Source organism: Cyprinodon tularosa, unplaced genomic scaffold (genome assembly GCF_016077235.1).
Source record: "Cyprinodon tularosa strain WSP-4 unplaced genomic scaffold, ASM1607723v1 ctg30, whole genome shotgun sequence".
NCBI classification, from domain to species: Eukaryota; Metazoa; Chordata; class Actinopteri; order Cyprinodontiformes; family Cyprinodontidae; genus Cyprinodon; species Cyprinodon tularosa.
The window spans coordinates 7,697,397-7,716,124 of NW_024039008.1; the positions used below are offsets into that span (position 1 = coordinate 7,697,397).

An 18,728-nucleotide genomic window follows, 5' to 3' on the forward strand; every position below is an offset into this window, starting at 1 on the left:
TTCCAGCGAGGCTCCCCCCAGAGGGCGAAAGTAAAAGTGCACTGTCGTAAATATGCACAGCTGTTCTCCTGGTTTCTCCGTCAAGCCAGGCGCGGTTGTTTTGAGCTGAACAGACAGGCGAACGCAACGATAAGCATCTGACGCGCGTGACGCGCCGCAAACGCGCTGCTGCTCGAGATGGAAAATGTGAATTTTTGCTGCTCGACGCGCCGCGTCAACCAATCAGAGAAGCTGATCTGGGAGCTGGCAGGGAGAGAGACACAGCGCTGATGATCAGGGCGCTATCATCACTCCTCTTAAACAGTTTATTGATACCTAAATTAACTTAAAATGCAGAAATCTGCCTGCAGAATATGTTCGCTTTTATTATCCTGCTGCCTGCAGTTTGGATTATTTAGATGAAAAACACCTACCAGCTGCCGCGGTGGACCGCGAGGAGGCGACCCGGCCAGAGGCTGCTGATGAAGGGATTCCTACTGTCGGCGCACCGCTGGTATGTGGGGGTCTGAGCGGCTCCGACAGAAAAAATACTGGAAGGCAGGATTGTAATCTGGATGAACTGACTGCACTGATGAAGTTTTCAGGTGTATTTTCTCACTTAAAAACATTAAAACTACTTTATTCCCACTGATCACAGCAAATATAGCTGCAAGGCAGAGAAAGGATAGTGAAGCTCCGCCCAACGCGCGTCAGACACACTTTTGCACCGCGCAGCCAGAGCAGCAAAGCTGGTTCAGCCGCGCGTCAGAACTAACTGGTTCAAGCAGCAAAAATGAAGCAGCAGACGCGATTGTCTGCATCCGGTGTGAAAGCAGCACTGCACAAAGATGGCCACTGTACTAGCAACGAGAATGCTTTTAACTGGGGGGTGTAGCAGTTCTCGCCGTAAAGCAAGACCGACTCTCGCGAGACTTCTGAGCCTGTGGGTGCGGGTCGGTGCTCCTGCAATTGCAAGTGCAGTATTTCCCCCACAGACCACCAGGGCGGCCGAGAATACCTTTGTTCAACCTGAAATGACTCATTTCATCATCCAAAACATTATGGAACACATTAATTAACTGAAAAATGTTGCATAGTGTGCCTTTAACAACCTTAATGATTCAACAACTGAATCACTAAAGCTAAAGTGATAAAAACAAAAGTCGAAATTTAACATAGAACAGCATACTTTCTTAGATTCTCATCTTCTGCCCTGTTTTCTATTATTAATAGTTCAGTTATTAATGCTGTAATTCAGAGTAAAGCTGTTATTAATTTAATATCTACCAGATGTTGTTCTGAAAATAAAAGATTGAATTCATTGTTGGTACGTTAATGATCCATAGCTGTGATTTGGTTCCTTTTAAACTCTCCTTTTTAAACAGCCCAGAGCTGTTTGTTTGCAACCGGCACAGATAACATGAAAGAACAGACATACTGGCACCAATAGATGTGTTAGACGGTTCCAGTTTATTAAGCAAAACCTTTTTTTTTTTTTGTCAACATGTACAATTGGACTGGCTCCAGAAATGAGCGACAATGTGGTGATCTGAAGGAGCCTGTAATGTGTTTATTTTCTTCAGAGGCTTTGGCTTTAGATTAAAATGTTCCTCTGCTCTCTGTTCCCCATCATGACCCTGGAGATACTTGGAGAATAAACCTCCATCTCATTTCTACCAGGGACACATTAGAAACATGCAGGATGGGGAGGTTTGACCATGAAGGGATGAGGGCTGCTGCTAAGTGTGATGAAAAAAAAAAAGTCCATATGTGACTGAGTGAAATGATTCATATTCAGTTTCAATTCAATTGAGACTCCAGCTCAAAATACATATCATCTCATGGCATTTCATATTAATATTAATGCTGTTATGGAAAAGAGATTTTTGAAAGTTTTGAAAGCTTTTGAAATATATAAATATACAGAAGAGGATAAGGGCCACTGGGGGAAAAAAAAGGTAACTGATTTTTTAAAATATTATTTCAGTTTAATATATGAAAAAAAGTCAGAAATCCGACTTTAATCTCAGAATTCTGACTAAATTCTGACAGCTAACAAACATGTTAGCATCAGGCCCTAGCCTTGTCTATAGACTAAATTAGCTCTCTTGTTTTAATCACCTTCTGCTCTTCCAATATTGCAATCACCAGGGACCCCTCGGACACGTAAAAAGTCGCCTAATTTCGTCATTTTTCACCACTGTGTTGCTGGCCCTCCCAAACAACTCAGATCTTTGTCGGTGAAGCTGAGTGCTCCACATCTCTTCCTTCATGGCGCCCTTTAAGATTCAGATCCACATATCTGAGATGAAAGTCAAAATTCTGAGAAAAAAGTCAAAATTGTCAGAGTTCTGACTTTTTTTTCCCATATTAAACTGAAATAAAATTCAAAAATAAGTTGTTGTTTTTTTTCCGGTGGCCCTATTCCTCTTCTGTACAAATTGGCTTGAGGGAAGTCTTTGCATAATTAAATTCATAAGTGTAAAGATAATGGAAAATATCATATAGATTCATGTTTTTATTACCTGTGAAAAATGCTTTAAATTCATGTTATCAGAGCTGCAGCTTCCTAAAAATAGAAATTGTCTATTGGACAAATTAATGAGTTGCTCTTTAATAAGACTAGCAGCTGGATCCCAGGGACATGAGGAAGGGACAGAAATGGACCCTGGTGTTAATAATGAAGCCGCATTGAATCGTGACAGGAAAATAATATGTTGCGTGAACGGAGAGCAAAACAAGGCCACAGTATGTTTTGTTTTCAGTAGAACAGCAATCTTGTTTCTTTCTTATGTAATTAAAATGGAATTGGAGCTCACAGCAGATAAGTTCTCCTTGTTGATAGAAATGTTATTCATGCCTCAGTGCAAAAAGACTTTATTAAAGCTTTGACTCTAAGGAAATGTAACCTTTGCCATCAGTAATGAAAGCTCTAGATGTGTGCTGTTATTTTTACAATAAAGAACAACGGTTAAAATGTCTAAAAGAATCCATTATTTATAGAAGTTAGATTGGTTTTGAAGTCGATTGGTAAAAGGATCACTAACCTTACCATATATATGGAAATTAGGAAATTTGGAAAAGAAGGATGTGTGTGTCGTGAAAGACACTTTCTCTCAAACTCTTGTTGTCACTAAAATGTTTAACCAGCCCCAGCTATGAATTTACACCACAAACTAAAATTATTAAGCTAGCATTAGTTCAAAACCATCTAATTACCAGCTTACTAATAGAATAGAATAGAATAGAAAATCCCTTTATTGTCCCACAATGGGAAAATTCTGGTGTTTACAGCAGCAAAACAATTATAGAAAAAATAAATGGTCACAGAAATATGGACCTTTGAAAATCTATAAGAATAACATAATAGTGAAGAGTTAATAGATAAACAAATAAAATTCTGTACTGTAAAGTGTTTTAACAATATAAACTGTGAACCTTGAGAATAAATAAGCAAGTAGTGGATATTAGAAAATAGCAGCAACATCAGAGATGTGCAAAATGACAGCAGCATGTTATTTAACTGACTAAGATAGAAAATGTGCAAAATCAGCATGAATGTAACAACTTATTGAGGTTGTTGGGAACAAATGTGGTTATAAAGTATTACAGCTGCTGGGAGGAAGGATCTGTGATAACGCTCCCTGGTGCATTTAGGGTGCTGCAGTCTGTCACTGAAGGAGCTGTCCAGTTCAGCACCAGCTTCATGCATGGGGTGGGAGACATTATCCAACAGAGATGTTAACTTAGGTGGACACTTTTGTTTCCCACTTTCTGCACTGAGTCCTGAGGGCATCGGATCACAGAGCTGACCTTCCTGATCAGCTTATCCAGCTGCTTTCTCTCAGCTACAGATAAGACATAAAAGATGGCTGATGCCACAACAGAGTCATAGAAGGTCTTTAGGAGCGCTCCCTGCACTCCAGAAGACCTCAGTCTCCTCAGCAGAAAGAGTTTGCGCTGACCTTTCTTATACAGAGCCTCAGTGTTGTGTGTCCAGTCCAGTTTGTTATTCAGGTGAACAACTTGGTACTTATGATTCAATTCAATTCAGTTTATTTATATAGCGCCAAATTCACAACACAAGTCATCTCAAGGCACTTTACAGTTCAACCAGATCACCCAGTCAAATTGATTCAAAGTTTTCTATCTAAGGAAAACCAGTTGATTCCATTGATTCATTGACTCAAATACAATCCCTCTCACTAAGCATGCTTGTAGTGACAGTGGAGAGGAAAAACTCCCTTTTAACAGGAAGAAACCTCCAGCAGAACCAGGCTCAGTGTGAGCGGCCATCTGCTGAGGCCAACTGGGGTTCAAGGAGACAGAAGCAGCATATAAAAAGCAGCTGTAAAAGGTGGCCCTGTCCAGGAAACACACAGCCAGGCAGACGAGCTCCGAGCCAGCTCCCATGTCAGAGGACGAAGAGAGCACATCCACTCAGTCACGGTCAGAGAAACAGGACCACACTGGAAAACAGGCCGATCTCCAGCATCTATAAACAAGGGTGTTGATGGCAGCAGCCCAGCTGATATTTCTCTCCAGTATGGCGTCACAGCCAAACAGGAACAGACGAGGCAAAGCTACTCTGAGAAAAAGCAGAACGTTAGAGACTGACTTATAAGAACCCATTATCTCAATATCCGTTCCCTGGATGTTCACCGCTTTCAATGGGGTGGATCTGCTTCTGCGGAACTCCACCACTAGCTCCTTGGTTTTCCCTGCATTAATCAGAAGGTGGTGAATCTCCCCCACCTATGATGAATAATAGATGAAATAGAAGCTGGTCTTTATTGAGTAATTTATTATCAAGTCTGAAATCTGACAAAAGTGCAAGAGACATAATAAGTACTCATACAATCAGTTTTATTTAAAATAGACACACTGCACAAGCTACTCTCAACACCGTTTTTTTAGTGTCCTATGCATACAGATTCAGAAATGAATAGAAATGTAAATGTCTGGCTGTATCCGAACGTCCGCCTTAACCACTAATTCTCAACCTCTATGTAGAACAGAGACTATATAGGGAAGTTTATAGTGCACTCAGCGGCCGTTCTGACAGATTATCATTAATTTTTGCTCCCCGTTGATCATGTGACTCGGGCTCCTATCATGGTGCATCTTTGTTCTCTCTCACCCCCCAAAATAAATCCCATGATGCTTTGCGAGGAGAGCTCTTGCAAACTGCTTGCAAACTATTTTAATCCTACTGCCTTTTTATCCATTAGATGTTCGCACACATATAAAATGGCGTAACGGCTATATAGTGCGCTATACTGGCAGCCTAGTGGTTAGGGCATAGAGCTTGGAATCCTGAGATTCTGGGTTCAAGGCCCACTCCCACAGACTGCCACTGTGGGTCCCTGAGCAAAGACCCTATATGTTTTGTCAAAAATAATGCCCAGGTTTCGAAGTCTTGGTTTAGCAGACAAACTGAAGTCGGCCGGATACTGGTGGATACCTGGAATAGCCTCATCAGGGGCAATCATCAGCACCTCTGTTTTATCCGAGTTTAGTTGCAGGGATTTTGCACTGAGCCGTTGTTTAATATGCGCAAGACAATTCAGCAAAGACTTAAAAGAGCAGTTATGACCCAGTTGCTACTTTAATTCTGCTACAACACTTAAAAGCATCAGTGTTCATCCTCACTTTGCTTGTTTTTTTTTTTTCTTGCATTGAATCTGAGAAACGTAACACAAAGAAGAAGCCATTTCTTTACTCTATCATAGGATCTGACAAAGCCTGAGCTCTGTTTCCTATTAGTGCACAATCATTTGGGGTCAACGTTGGCATGGTAACCAGAAGTGAATACTTATTTTATTTTATACTCATACTTTTCTTTTTACTTATGTTTTATTTATATACTATGTTTGTTTTTTTGTTGTTGTTTTTGTCTGTAAATGTAGAACTTATATTCTTATATTAATAATATTCTGCTCCATATTTTCTTCTGATGTTTTGTGATAAAATTTTGTTGAAATAGTGTTAGCTTACGTCGAGGAATCCTATTAATTAGATGACCAAATAACCCCAACAGACTCCTGTCGGAGTGAGTCAGCCAATTCTCTCTGGACTCCCTGCTGGCTGTTTAGACGTCCTCCGCCCCCTTATCTCCAACTCTGAGCCCTGCAGACCAGCAGAGCAAAACTAATCTCATGTCCATCTATCTGCATCTTTATAGGGGAGAATAGCTCTTTATTCTACTGGGATGAAATATAAAGAGTTTGAATTAGTAACTGAAAGTATTTGAAAACATTTCCAGGAAACCTGACGTCATTTATTCCCCATCACAAAAAGCAATAAATTAACTGCATGAACTCATCAGCATCTGGTGAATATTCTAATGGGTTTTCTATCAACAACAACAGTCTTCCCTCACAACACAGGCTTAAGAAAGCTGTATTTTCTTAATTGAAACTGTCACTCAGTGAATTTTAACAAAGAATAAAACGTATAATATTGGGATATAAGGCTGAAATAGTGTTTTGCTTCCTAAAGATTACATTTAAAAGCAAAGTTCTTGTGTATGCAATTAACTTTGTTGTTGTGAGCAAAGAACACATATTGTAAAAAGAAAATACATATGTATATGTATATTTTCAATTCAGTTTATGTAATATATTTATTATATATTTTATATATATATTAAATAAGATAAATAAAGATCTGCTTAAAATGGTCATTATTGTTATTTAGATCATTACGTTTGATCAAATCTTCCTTCTTCTTTTTCCCAGTTTGATGTCCGGCCTGGCCGCTCTCGATGCCAAGTGTTCCAGTCGGCTCGGCTTGATCACGGTCTCATATTATTTGTGGACCACGTTTGTGGCTGTGATCGTGGGGATCATGATGGTGTCCATTATCCACCCAGGCGGTGCTGCCCAGAAAGAGGACTCTGAGGACAGCAGCAAGCATATCATGAGTTCTGCTGACGCTCTGCTGGATCTAATCCGGTAAGATCCTGACTGTCTTGGCTTCATACCGACGTCAATGCTCGAATAAGAGCAGAGATGTGTGTTCCTTCCTGGTATGCAGGAAACCTCTGCAAAAGTTTGAGTGTGACTAAATCAGACATAAGAGCTGGTTTTGTTCCGCTATCCTGACCCGGTGAAAAGCCCTCCTGTTGGTTGTGTGATTAATTCACATCAGGAGGGATAAAAAGCAGAGAACAAGCTGTGCTTGGCAGGGCAGCAGAAAATTAGGATTCTCAGACAAAAAAACATCTGCTAACTGCTGCATGTGAACCACTTTGGTGTGTTTTAAAGTACTACGTCTCACCCTTATGTCAGGCAGACAGGTAATTTAAGGACTGAGCACTATCATATGCACTGGTTTGTACGATCACTAGTGCACAGATAAGCATTTACGGTGACAGGAAAGTGGTTTTCCTTTTAGAAAGTTGTCCGTTTGGTTCAAATTGCCTCCACTGTCCCGTCAGAATGCTCCTCTGGGCAGGGCGCACCTTACCAAGCTGCCAACCATTCTGCCCTTAGAACCCTAGTGATAGAGTAGAGGGAACATCTGCTCCACATTTATTTTATTCCAAAGAAACCGGATCTCTCTACATTCTGACAGAATTCAGGAAGGCTGTTTAATTGCTGCACAGTGTTTAGCTCTGCTGCTTCTCAGCAGAAGGACCTTGGGTTTGGATAGGAGCCTGTGCTCTCCTTTAGTGGAGAGGCCTTTTCTTTCTGTGGATGTAGCGTTCTCTCCTGGTGCTCTGACCTCCTCTCATTGTCCAACAGAGTGACACCTATGCCCCTCTCCATTAGTACCAATTGATTGATATTGAAATATTGCATATTTTTCAATACCTCCATTCACAAAACTTTTTATTTCTAAATTTCCATTTACCAAGCACTTTTCTTCCCTCTGTATAACGATGAGAGGCTTTAGATACCAGCAAAGGCTTTAGCTAGCAGCTAGGTCGTGGCATAACACAAACCTGGCTGAATGGTCAGTTATTAATAGCTCCTCCTCAGCTTTCTCCTCCTGCTTATTAATCCATCAAGGGAGAACAGAGCCCTCTCCTTTTCTGCTCCTGTTTTACCACATTTCTGCTCAGACTGGTCGTCTGGAGGAGGAGTGATTAAAAAATATGTTCATTTTGTCCTACAATTACACATATCTTATCATTTAATTCCTTAGTTAACAAACTGTTTTAGAATCTGGATTCATATTCATATAACATATGGCTATACAGGTGCTGGTCATAAAATTAGAATATCATGAAAAAGTAGATTGATTTCAGTAATTCCATTTAAAAAGTGAAACTTGTATATTATATTCATACATTACATACAAACTCATATATTTCAGATGTTTATTTTGTTTAATTTTGATGATTACAAATGACAACAAATGAAAATCTCAAATTCATCATATCAGAAAATTAGAATATTACTGAAGACCAATAAAAACAAAGGATTTATAGAAATGTTGGCCAACTGAAAAGTATGAACATGAAAAGTATGAGCATGTACAGCACTCAGTATTTAGTTGGGCCTCCTTTGGCCTGTATTACTGCAGCAATGCGGCGTGGCATGGAGTCGACCAGTCTGTGGCACTGCTCAGGTGTTATGATAGCCCAGGTTGCTCTAATAGTGGCTTTTAGCTCTTCTGAATTGTTGGGTCTGGTGTATTGCATCTTCTTCTTCACAATACCCCATAGATTTTCTATGGGGTTAAGGTCAGGAGAGTTTGCTGGCCAATTAAGAACAGGGATACCATGGTCCTTCAACCAGGTACTGGTAGCTTTGGCACTGTGTGCAGGTGCCAAGTCCTGTTGGAAAATGAAATCTGCATCTCCAAAAAGTTGGTCAGCTGCAGGAAGCATGAAGTGCTCTAAAACTTCCTGGTATGTGGCTGCGTTGACCCTGGACCTCAGAAAACACAATGGACCAACACCAGCAGATGACATGGCACCCCAAACCATCACTGACTGTGGAAACTTTACACTGGACTTCAAGCAACGTGGATGAAGTGCCTCTCTTCTTTTCCTCCAGACTCTGGGACCTTGATTTCCAAAGGAAATGCAAAATTTACTTTCATCAGAGAACATGACTTTGGACCACTCACCAGCAGTCCAGTCCTGTTTCTCTTTAGCCCAGGCAAGACGCTTCTGACGCTGTCTGTGGTTCAAGAGTGGCTTGACACAAGGAATGCGACAGCAGAAACCCATGTCTTTCATACGTCTGTGTGTGGTGGTTCTTGAAGCACTCACTCCAGCTGCAGTCCACTCTTTGTGAATCTCCCCCACATTTTTGAATGGGTTTTGTTTCACAATCCTCTCCAGGGTGCGGTTATCTCTCTTGCTTGTACACTTTTTTCGACCACATCTTTTCCTTCCCTTCGCCTCTCTATTAATGTGCTTGGACACTGAGCTCTGTGAACAGCCAGCCTCTTTAGCGATGACCTTTTGTGTCTTGCCCTCCTTGTGCAAGGTGTCGATGGTCGTCTTTTGGACAACTGTCAAGTCAGCAGTCTTCCCCATGATTGTGTAGCCTATAGAACTAGACTGAAAGACCATTTAAAGGCTTCTGCAGGTGGTTTGAGTTAATTAGCTGATTAGAGTGTGGCACCAGGGGCCATCAATTTTGAACCTTTTCACAATATTCTAATTTTCTGATATGATGAATTTGAGATTTTCATTTGTTGTCATTTGTAATCATCAAAATTAAACAAAATAAACATCTGAAATATATGAGTTTGTATGTAATGTATGAATATAATATACAAGTTTCACTTTTTAAATGGAATTACTGAAATCAATCTACTTTTTCATGATATTCTAATTTTATGACCAGCACCTGTATACTATATGTTGTATATAGTATATTGTATGTTTTATATTGTATATAGCTATAGATTCTGTATTCTATACACCATCAACACCAAGTCAAATTCCTTGTAAGTTCAAACCTGGTTGGCAATTAATCTGATTCTAAGTCTGATTCATATTCTGGGCTGATCAGGCTGCTTCTCTATCTCACTAAATAACATATTGGTATCAGGTTATTTCAGAAGTGTTGTCCTGTCTTTTTTTCCAATGAAATATAATTTAAATAACAATATTTATATATGTTTTCATGAGGTGAGAGGGACACCTTTGGAGCAAGTTGACAAAGGAGCCAGAGCTCATGGTTGCTAAGAGGTGCAAACAGGGGGCCGATGCATGAATTCACAGCAAAATAAAAAATAAGACTAATACACAAACATAGACGAAGGAGAAATACTGCAATAACATTAAACAGTAAGCAGCAATATAGAAAGGCACAAAACCTCCTGCAAATACATAAATGATGCTGACAAACAAACCTCCATGTACCAGCTACTGACCACTAGAGGGATACAAACAGTGGCCAGGACTGCTTCTGTTATGAGGCGCTAGTTTGCAGCTTTTCCTGAATTGCATGTTTTTTCCCCTGTAAATGTTTTTTTGTATCTTGGCATCATTTATGTGTTTGCAGCAGGTTTACTCTTTGTACTTTGCTTTTCTTGTGATGGTGTGTTTGTGTACTAATCTCATTTTTGGACGTTTTAACTTGCTTTGATTTAATGCATTTGCATGGTGTTTGCACTCCTTGAACACAGTAGGTGATCCAGCCTCCTTAACTTGAATCCAGGCCTCTCTCTCTTTCTGAAGCTGTCTGTGCTGCAGCCCAGCAGCAGGGTTCTCTTGCCCACATGTGCAGCTGATACACTGACTTTTCTCCTCAGATAGCCTAAGCTCACTTCCTGCCTAATCTTTTTGCTCCTTCCTCATGTTCTCCAATATTGGGCATCCTGTGGCCTCATCCTCTGCGTTTGTTCCCGAGTTCTACTATTTTCTCCTCTTCCTGTTTGCTAGTTTAAACCACCTAATAAGGCTGTCTGTGGGTTCTTCCTTCTTCCTCTGCAGTTTTTCCTCCTGTACCAGCATACAGTCCTCCTTCATTGCCTCCATCAGTCTCCACTGTTTCTCATTCTTCCCTAAATGGGACTTTTGGGTTTCTGGATGGATCAAATGCAACCAGACAACCTGTGTCTCTGTGGTTACATACAGAAAAATAATAAAATAAAATAAACGCAATCTTAAGCCACACACAACTTGAAAGCAGTGAAAATATTGACTGAAATAAATTTATCTGAGGAGTGTGACGTCCTATTGATCCGGATGTCTGTCTGTTTATATGTCGATCGATGAGCCAATCAAACAGAGGCTCTGAAGCCTTGAGATTATTTTATATATTTTAAGGTTTAATCTTCTAACCATCTTGGTTCTGTTGTTTTTCTCTAAATTTTCAGGTTCATCCAGGTTTTTCCTTGTTTTCTAGCTTTATTGGTGTGTCTGGATTCATTTAAGTTTCTTAGGTTTTTCTTTGTCCTCTGTTACCCCCTTGTGTTTTCTTTTCCTATGGCTTCTTCATCAGCTCTAGTAGCACCTGCTCCTTATTTTTTATTTATTTTTTTGTTTTTATACTCTAATAATCCCTGAGGGAAATTACTTCTTGATTTAACCCATCCCCTTGGGGAGCAGTGGGCTGCCATTGTGAGGTGCCTGGGGAGCAGTGTGAGGTTTAGGGTCTTGCTCAGGGAGCCAGAGTGGCACTCTGTGGGAGTGGGGGATCAAACTCACAATCTCAGGATTCAAGGGCCTATGCCCTAACCACTAGGCCACCAAGGGGGAGGCCACCACTCCCCCCTATCAGCTCGTTAGTCCTGCCTTTGTTCAGTCAGCTATAAATACACTCCCTCTGCAGTCCCTCTTTGCTTGTTCCTCGTCTTACTTCATCCTACCCTGGCTCCTCATGATTGTTTTCCCCTGATGTCTCCATAGTTTTGGTTTGTGTTTAATTCTTATGTTGTTGTTTTTCTTGGATTCCTGTTTTTAAGTTGGATTTTTTTGGATTACTGTTTGGCTGCCAGTCATCCTTAATTAAACCTTCAAAGATCTCACCCCTGGCTCTCAGCTTCTGCATTTGGGTCCTCTCAAAAACCTTAAAACCAAACCTTGACAACTCTACAAATTCTAAAGTGTGAAACTAGTTGATGTTTAAGGTTCATCAGCTCATCATCTTTTCCCAACCCTTTTAAAACCTTAACCTTTGTCTCCTCTTTGGTAAATATGAGTCTTACAAGCCTGATGAGTGTTTCAGAGTGTAGCTGGACTACAGGTTCATCCCAATAATGTAAACATTAAAGGTCCAGTTCACTTATATTCTGTTATCTCTGCCACAGCTACATTATTCTCAACCCAAAACTCTTAATTGCAGCAAATAATCCCTTTTACCCAAGGGATTGAAAATAGCAACAAACAAAAAAATAATAATAAATCGTTTCCTTGGAGTTGGAGCTGTTTGGATTTGATCGTCTTACCAAAGGATTGTGGGAGCTTTACAGACCCCACTACATCTCTGCAAATAAATATGCATTGACATTGTTTGCTAATCTTCCTTCAAAGACACGATCATTAGTGATAACCTATTATTAATGATGACTTTAATTAACCAATTTTGAACTCTTTAAGAGAACAGCGCTTAGCCTGGTGAGGCTTAGCTAATGTTGCTAGCAGTAGCCCGTCTTAGGAGCGGGATTTATGGAAAAGTAGCCGATCACTGGTAGATTATTTGGTTGGTTCCACCTTCAGTCTTACAAAAGCCGACCTGAGTGCAAAGAAACAGACAAAAAGGAGAGAATCTACAGCCGCATGTAGCTGCATGGGTGGGGGGGGGTGGTGGTCACACCTGTCCACACCTACCAGGTCATTTGTTTTTCTCCTTGGATTTAATTCAACACCCCTGGAACAAGCAGTTATCTGCTAAGCCTGATGGTGGCAGCAGTGATACCGTCATGTGGAATTTCCTACTTTCACATTTTGTGGCTGGTAAATTAGCCAATTACTGAATCCAAAAAGCAGCAATAAATCATTCACAACCATATAACTTATACAGAATGTTTTCTTTTTTATGATTTTTTTAGGTTTTATTGGGGCTAGGAGGATTGGAGTTCTCTCTAAAGATAGAGAATATAGAATATAGGCACTAATGTATAAATATGTCCATAGCTTTATTAGCAAGGACTCCGATGAAAATCCACTCTCTCTTCAGTGATTTATTTGGAAAATATAGATGTTGTACGTTTCGATTTTCCTGTTGTTTTTTTTTTTATCAGTTTAGATTCAACGTGAGATGTTTTTGGCACTTATCAGTTTTCAGCCACCCATCAGTGCACATTGGCCCCTGCCTGACTAGTCCTGAGCATTTTCTGGAACCGCCACTGCAGGCAAGTCCTATCATACCAAAGTCAACCATGTTTGGTGGCCTTAGCTTCTTACTCTGTGTTTGTTTAGTAAAAATTAAAAGAGAGGACCTATGTCGTAATAAAAAGCCCCACACCATAATCCTCCGTCTGTTTTAACGTTTAGGCATAAAAACCGACCTACCAAAGTCAGACCCATTAACTGGATTGCTAGAAATTCATCGTTCCAAGGTTTCCACTGCTATGGTTCAACAGAGCTCAGCTTTACATCAGAACACTGTGTGTTGCACGTGGTAATAAAAGGATTGGACACAGCTGCTGAGACATGGAAACCTATTTCATTAAGACCTCTATGTTCTTGAGATAATGTCAATTTTATTGTGCAAAATCTACTTTTTATAGCTCTATAATAGTTACTCTAGGAGAACAGATAAAAATAATTTAGTTTCTCCAGCTGCAGCAAAGATATCTTTATTTTCTGTCTCTGTCATTTTTTTCAGTCTGTTCAGTTTGTTTTTTTAGTATTCCTGTCAGAACAACAATGTCCCACGATGTTTCTTGTGAACAGTCCTGATTTCGATTTTACCAATTTGCCATTTCTGTTTTAATTCATTGATTTTATGGTCTGAGCTAAAGGATGCTGAAGCGAAGTCAAATTGTTAGGATGTTGGGGGGATTAAATCAGAGCTTTTCAAACTTCTCATGCTGGGCCCTCACTTTGGATTACAAAAGGTTTTATGCATCACTACATAATGATACAGATTACAGATCATACACATTTTTACAGATTTCTGCTGTAAAACAACACAACTGGTCATGTAAAATGCCTAGAAATGAAAGCTAATAAAAATAAAAAGAAATTCAGTTTCTATTTTTGCAAAGATGCTTTTTTTTTACAGATTATATATAGTTTTGTTTTGTATTTCTTTTTCAAATTACGTTTTTTCTAAATGTATTGTTTGCAATTTACATTTTCCAGATCACATTTGCTGTGTCCGAATGTCCGCCCTAACACTATATAGGGCACTATATAGTGGTTACTCCATTTTAGATGAGTGTCCGAATGTCTAGTGGATGAAAAGAAGTGGATTCGAAACTTCCCACAATGCACCTTGAAAAGTAGTGATTATCCATGGTCACTAGACGAGTAGATATATCCCGGAATGATTATGAGGAGAGCTCTCCTCGCAAAGCATCATGGGATTTGTTGTCACAGCTCCCCCCTGTCGCCTATGGCTGTCGCTACCCGACATCGGCGACTAAAAACATGGTGCAGGCAGAGAGTCACATGACCAACAGGGAGTGAAAAGAAGTGATCAACTGTCCAGTTTACTCAGTGTACTACAAAGTCTGTTCTATATACCCCGCCTTATATAGGTTTTGACGGATCTAGAGGTTAGGGCAGACGTTCGGACACAGCCATTCTCTTCACTTTTAGGGGCGGGGCTTCCGCTTTCCTCTGGAGTAACGAGCAAAGATGCATTTCTATTGGTCTGATGGATGTAAGCAACATTTTTATTGGTCAATGTGCGCCTTTAAAGGCAATCGTTTGTATGTGCCTTGAAGTGAAGAAAATAGATAAGTTTGACGCGAACATCGCCTCGCCGGGAATGTGGAGGAGAGTGTACGTTGTAGGTACCAGATCTGCTCGGGACCCTGGCTCTGCTGCTCATCATAGGGCAACACCACTCAGGTGTTTCATGAGAATCAAATATCTTCTGGGGTCTCAACTTATTATGACCTATATCTCTATCAAGTACTCCGCTCCGAGACAGACTGAGCTCTGATATTTAAGAATGCGACACAAAAAGTTTCATTAATACTTTCTATTAAAATCTAATTGCGGATGAGGACAAATTGAACATCAACGAGATTTTAGACAAAGAGAACAACAGTCATTTTACTCTTGTTTACACAAAGTTTAAATTAATGTAGCTACATTTGGGTACCTGATCCAGCTAAAAGACCTGTTAGTTGCTGAGCACAGCTAGCCACAGAGCTTCCCAGCACTTTGCCTCAGCATCTATTCACTCCCAAATGGTTTTACATGGCCTAACACTGCTGTCTCTCTGGCTTTGTTATATATCCACCAACAGTCAACTGTAGATTTTGTCTTTCTGTCAGGTTAACCAAATTAAATTCCCTGAGCTCCTGAGATTCTTTTATAGATGTCGGTAGAAGCAGTTTGCATTTCAAGGTGGATTTTATAGAGCTGTGACCCTGGAAAAGATTGGAAGACCTCAACTCTTTAATTCAAATAGACGAACGCATTCTTCAGAACACATCCATGTGATGTAAATCTGTTTGTCCTGTACTGTACACAGAGAAGTTGTTTCTTAGCAGAAGTAAACCTGTTTTGTTTGTTTTTTTGTTACTATATTTCGGCAAAAATTGCCCTTCCTGGACTCAGTGATTGCAACGAAAATTATTGTTTTTATTTTTTACTGATTAACACTAAATTCATTAAATTAGTGCAAACATATTACTTTTAGGTATAAAAAATGACTCATTGGTTTTCGTCGCTGACCAGACTTTTCCTTTAAGAGTATGAGATCTGTAAAATGCAGTTTAAAGGCCAATTGTTTCCGACACATCGCCTCTGCAACCATCAAATCTGTCTCTGTGCATGACCACGCACCCGCACAGAGGCTCTGCAACCATCGTTGAGCACAACAAAAACATCCTGGCTACGCGTGGGACGAGCACAAACCTGCGCAGACTTCAAGCGGAAGTGCACAGACAAAAAGCAGCTGTGATTGCCTTTCCTGCTCTCTGTGTTGTCGTCCTTCTCGATTAGGTGAAAACCGAGGAATAACAGACAACCACGACGAAAGGTTAATCGAGGAGGTTCGGAAGTACAACCAATTGTACGATGCCTCAGACAAATTACATAAAGATGCCAAGGTCTCTGCCAAAACAAAGTTCTTGTGAGCATCCGCCGAAGTTCTCGCGAGTTCTCGAATCGGCTCTCCCTTGCGCTTTGGCAGGAAACTGCTGTGCGTAGCTAGAAATTCTAGACCGACTGTGCAGAAGCATTTCAGCAAAACTTGTTCGACCAGACCCAAACGACACTTGATGAGTGTGGTTGCAGAAGTCTAATCTGCCCTTAAGAAGAAGGGAACTCGTAAAACTTGACCTGAAAAACAAGATTTTAAATGATGATGAAGGTTCTCAGTTATCCAGGTCATAGTCATTCCGTAAAAATTCAAGGAAGCTTTCTCAATTCAAAAAAAAAATTTTTTTTTTTTTTTTTTTTTTTTTATTGAGAAAGCTTCCTGGAGAGGTTGCGAAACGTCTTAAAATCTTGGAAACCAAGTCCAGTGGATTTTTTTTAATTTTTACGGAAAGATTTTAAATGAAATGAAGTCTGAACAAATATGAATATATATATATACACTATATTGCCAAAAGTATTTGCTCACCTGCCTTGACTCACATATGAGCTTAAGTGACATCCCGTTCCTAATCCATAGGGTTCAATATGACGTCGGTCCACCCTTTGCAGCTAGAACAGCTTCAACTCTTCTGGGAAGGCTGTCCACAAGGTTTAGGAGTGTGTTTATGGGAATTTTTGACCATTCTTCCAGAAGCGCATTTGTGAGGTTGCACACTGATGTTGGACGAGAAGGCCTGGCTCTCAGTCTCCGCTCTAATTCATCCCAAAGGTGTTCTATCGGGTTGAGGTCAGGACTCTGTGCAGGCCAGTCAAGTTCATCCACACCAGACTCTGTCATCCATGTCTTTATGGACCTTGCTTTGTGCACTGGTGCACAGTCATGTTGGAAGAGGAAGGGGCCAGCTCCAAACTGTTCCCACAAAGTTGGGAGCATGGAATTGTCCAAAATGTCTTGGGATGCTGAAGCATTCAGAGTTCCTTTCACTGGAACTAAGGGGCCAAGCCCAGCTCCTGAAAAACAACCCCACACCATAATCCCCCCTCCAACAAACTTTACACTTGGCACAATGCAGTCAGACAAGTACCGTTCTCCTGGCAACCGCCAAACCCAGACCCGTCCATCAGATTGCCAGATGGAGAAGCGCGATTCGTCACTCCAGAGAACGCGTCTCCACTGCTCTAGAGTCCAGTGGCGGCGTGCTTTACACCACCGCATCCGACGCTTTGCATTGCACTTGGTGATGTATGGCTTGGATGCAGCTGCTCGACCATGGAAACCCATTCCATGAAGCTCTCTGCGCACTGTTCTTGAGCTAATCTGAAGGCCACATGAAGTTTGGAGGTCTGTAGTCATTGACTCTGCAGAAAGTTGGCGACCTCTTCGCACTATGCGCGTCAGCATCCGCTGACCCCGCTCCGTCAGTTTACGTGGCCTACCACTTCGTGGCTGAGTTGCTGTCGTTCCCAAACACTTCCATTTTCTTATAATACAGCTGACAGTTGACTGTGGAATATTTAGGAGCGAGGAAATTTCACGACTGGATTTGTTGCACAGGTGGCATCCTATCACAGTTCCACGCTGGAATTCACTGAGCTCCTGAGAGCGACCCATTCTTTCACAAATGTTTGTAAAAACAGTCTGCATGCCTAGGTGCTTGAATTTATACACCTGTGGCCATGGAAGTGATTGGAACACCTGATTCCAATAATTTGGATGGGTGAGCAAATACTTTTGGCAATATAGTGTATATGAAAAAGGTAAAAAATTACATTATATGAAAAAATAAAATGTGAGAATAAATGTGAGCAAAGCTACTCATAACCTTTTTTTGGTTAAGAAATGTAATTTCCGGATAACATTTTTTTTCTAATTGTTTACTTGCGACATGTTATTTTTTGCAACAATAATGGAACAAAATTCACTCCATAACCAACTGGTATCTGAGAAATGTGAAAAACCCACGTTTGTAGCTTTGTGCAAAAGCAAAGTATTATTTGTATGGACATTTTGGCGACCATATGATCTAATAGATGACTGAGACTGTGAAGTCAAAGTCATTTAGATTTTCTAGTTTTGTTCAAGTCTTGAACATTAAAGCACATCACTTCTTCTCACAGAGCCAGTGTTGGATAGTTTTCTTTCTTTATAAGGCTGCTCAGGGGGCACTATTGTATAGCTGTCGCGGGTTTTATCATTGGCAGCTTTTCATAGGATCTTAACTTTCCTGGCAGTCACATCAAAGCTGCTGACCTTATCTTGAGTTGACATTTGCAGACATTGTGCTCAGACCTCTGAAGAGGCCTATAGAGGTCTCCTCACTCTGCACAGTAGAGTTTTGTTTATTTTATTTTATTTTTTACATTTAAGCAAACTAATGCAGTATGGTTGTATTTTGCAGACTGTTGTTAAGAAGTGAAAAACTTTCTTGGTTTTACTTGCTCAGCTTAGTTGAGATAGCGCATAACTTCATCTACTGCATTTAATGAAACACCAAATGAAAAGTTTAAATGAACTGTGGTTTGGATTGATTGACAGAGGCTGATTATAATCCACACAGAGGAGGATGGTTGTATTTCTCCTTGTGGATTCAGTTATGTTTTGCTTTGTCCA

General features: G+C 40.4%; 1 protein-coding gene across 1 annotated transcript in view; it reads left to right on the plus strand.

Moving 5' to 3' along the window:
- Positions 1 to 18,728, plus strand: part of LOC119787627 (excitatory amino acid transporter 5-like) — a 75,424-nt gene that overhangs the window by 38,529 nt on the left and 18,167 nt on the right. The window contains exon 3 of the mRNA XM_038291596.1: positions 6,720 to 6,935. Within this exon, the coding sequence (XP_038147524.1) occupies positions 6,720 to 6,935 (216 nt within the window). The remainder of the gene's footprint in view (positions 1 to 6,719; positions 6,936 to 18,728) is intronic.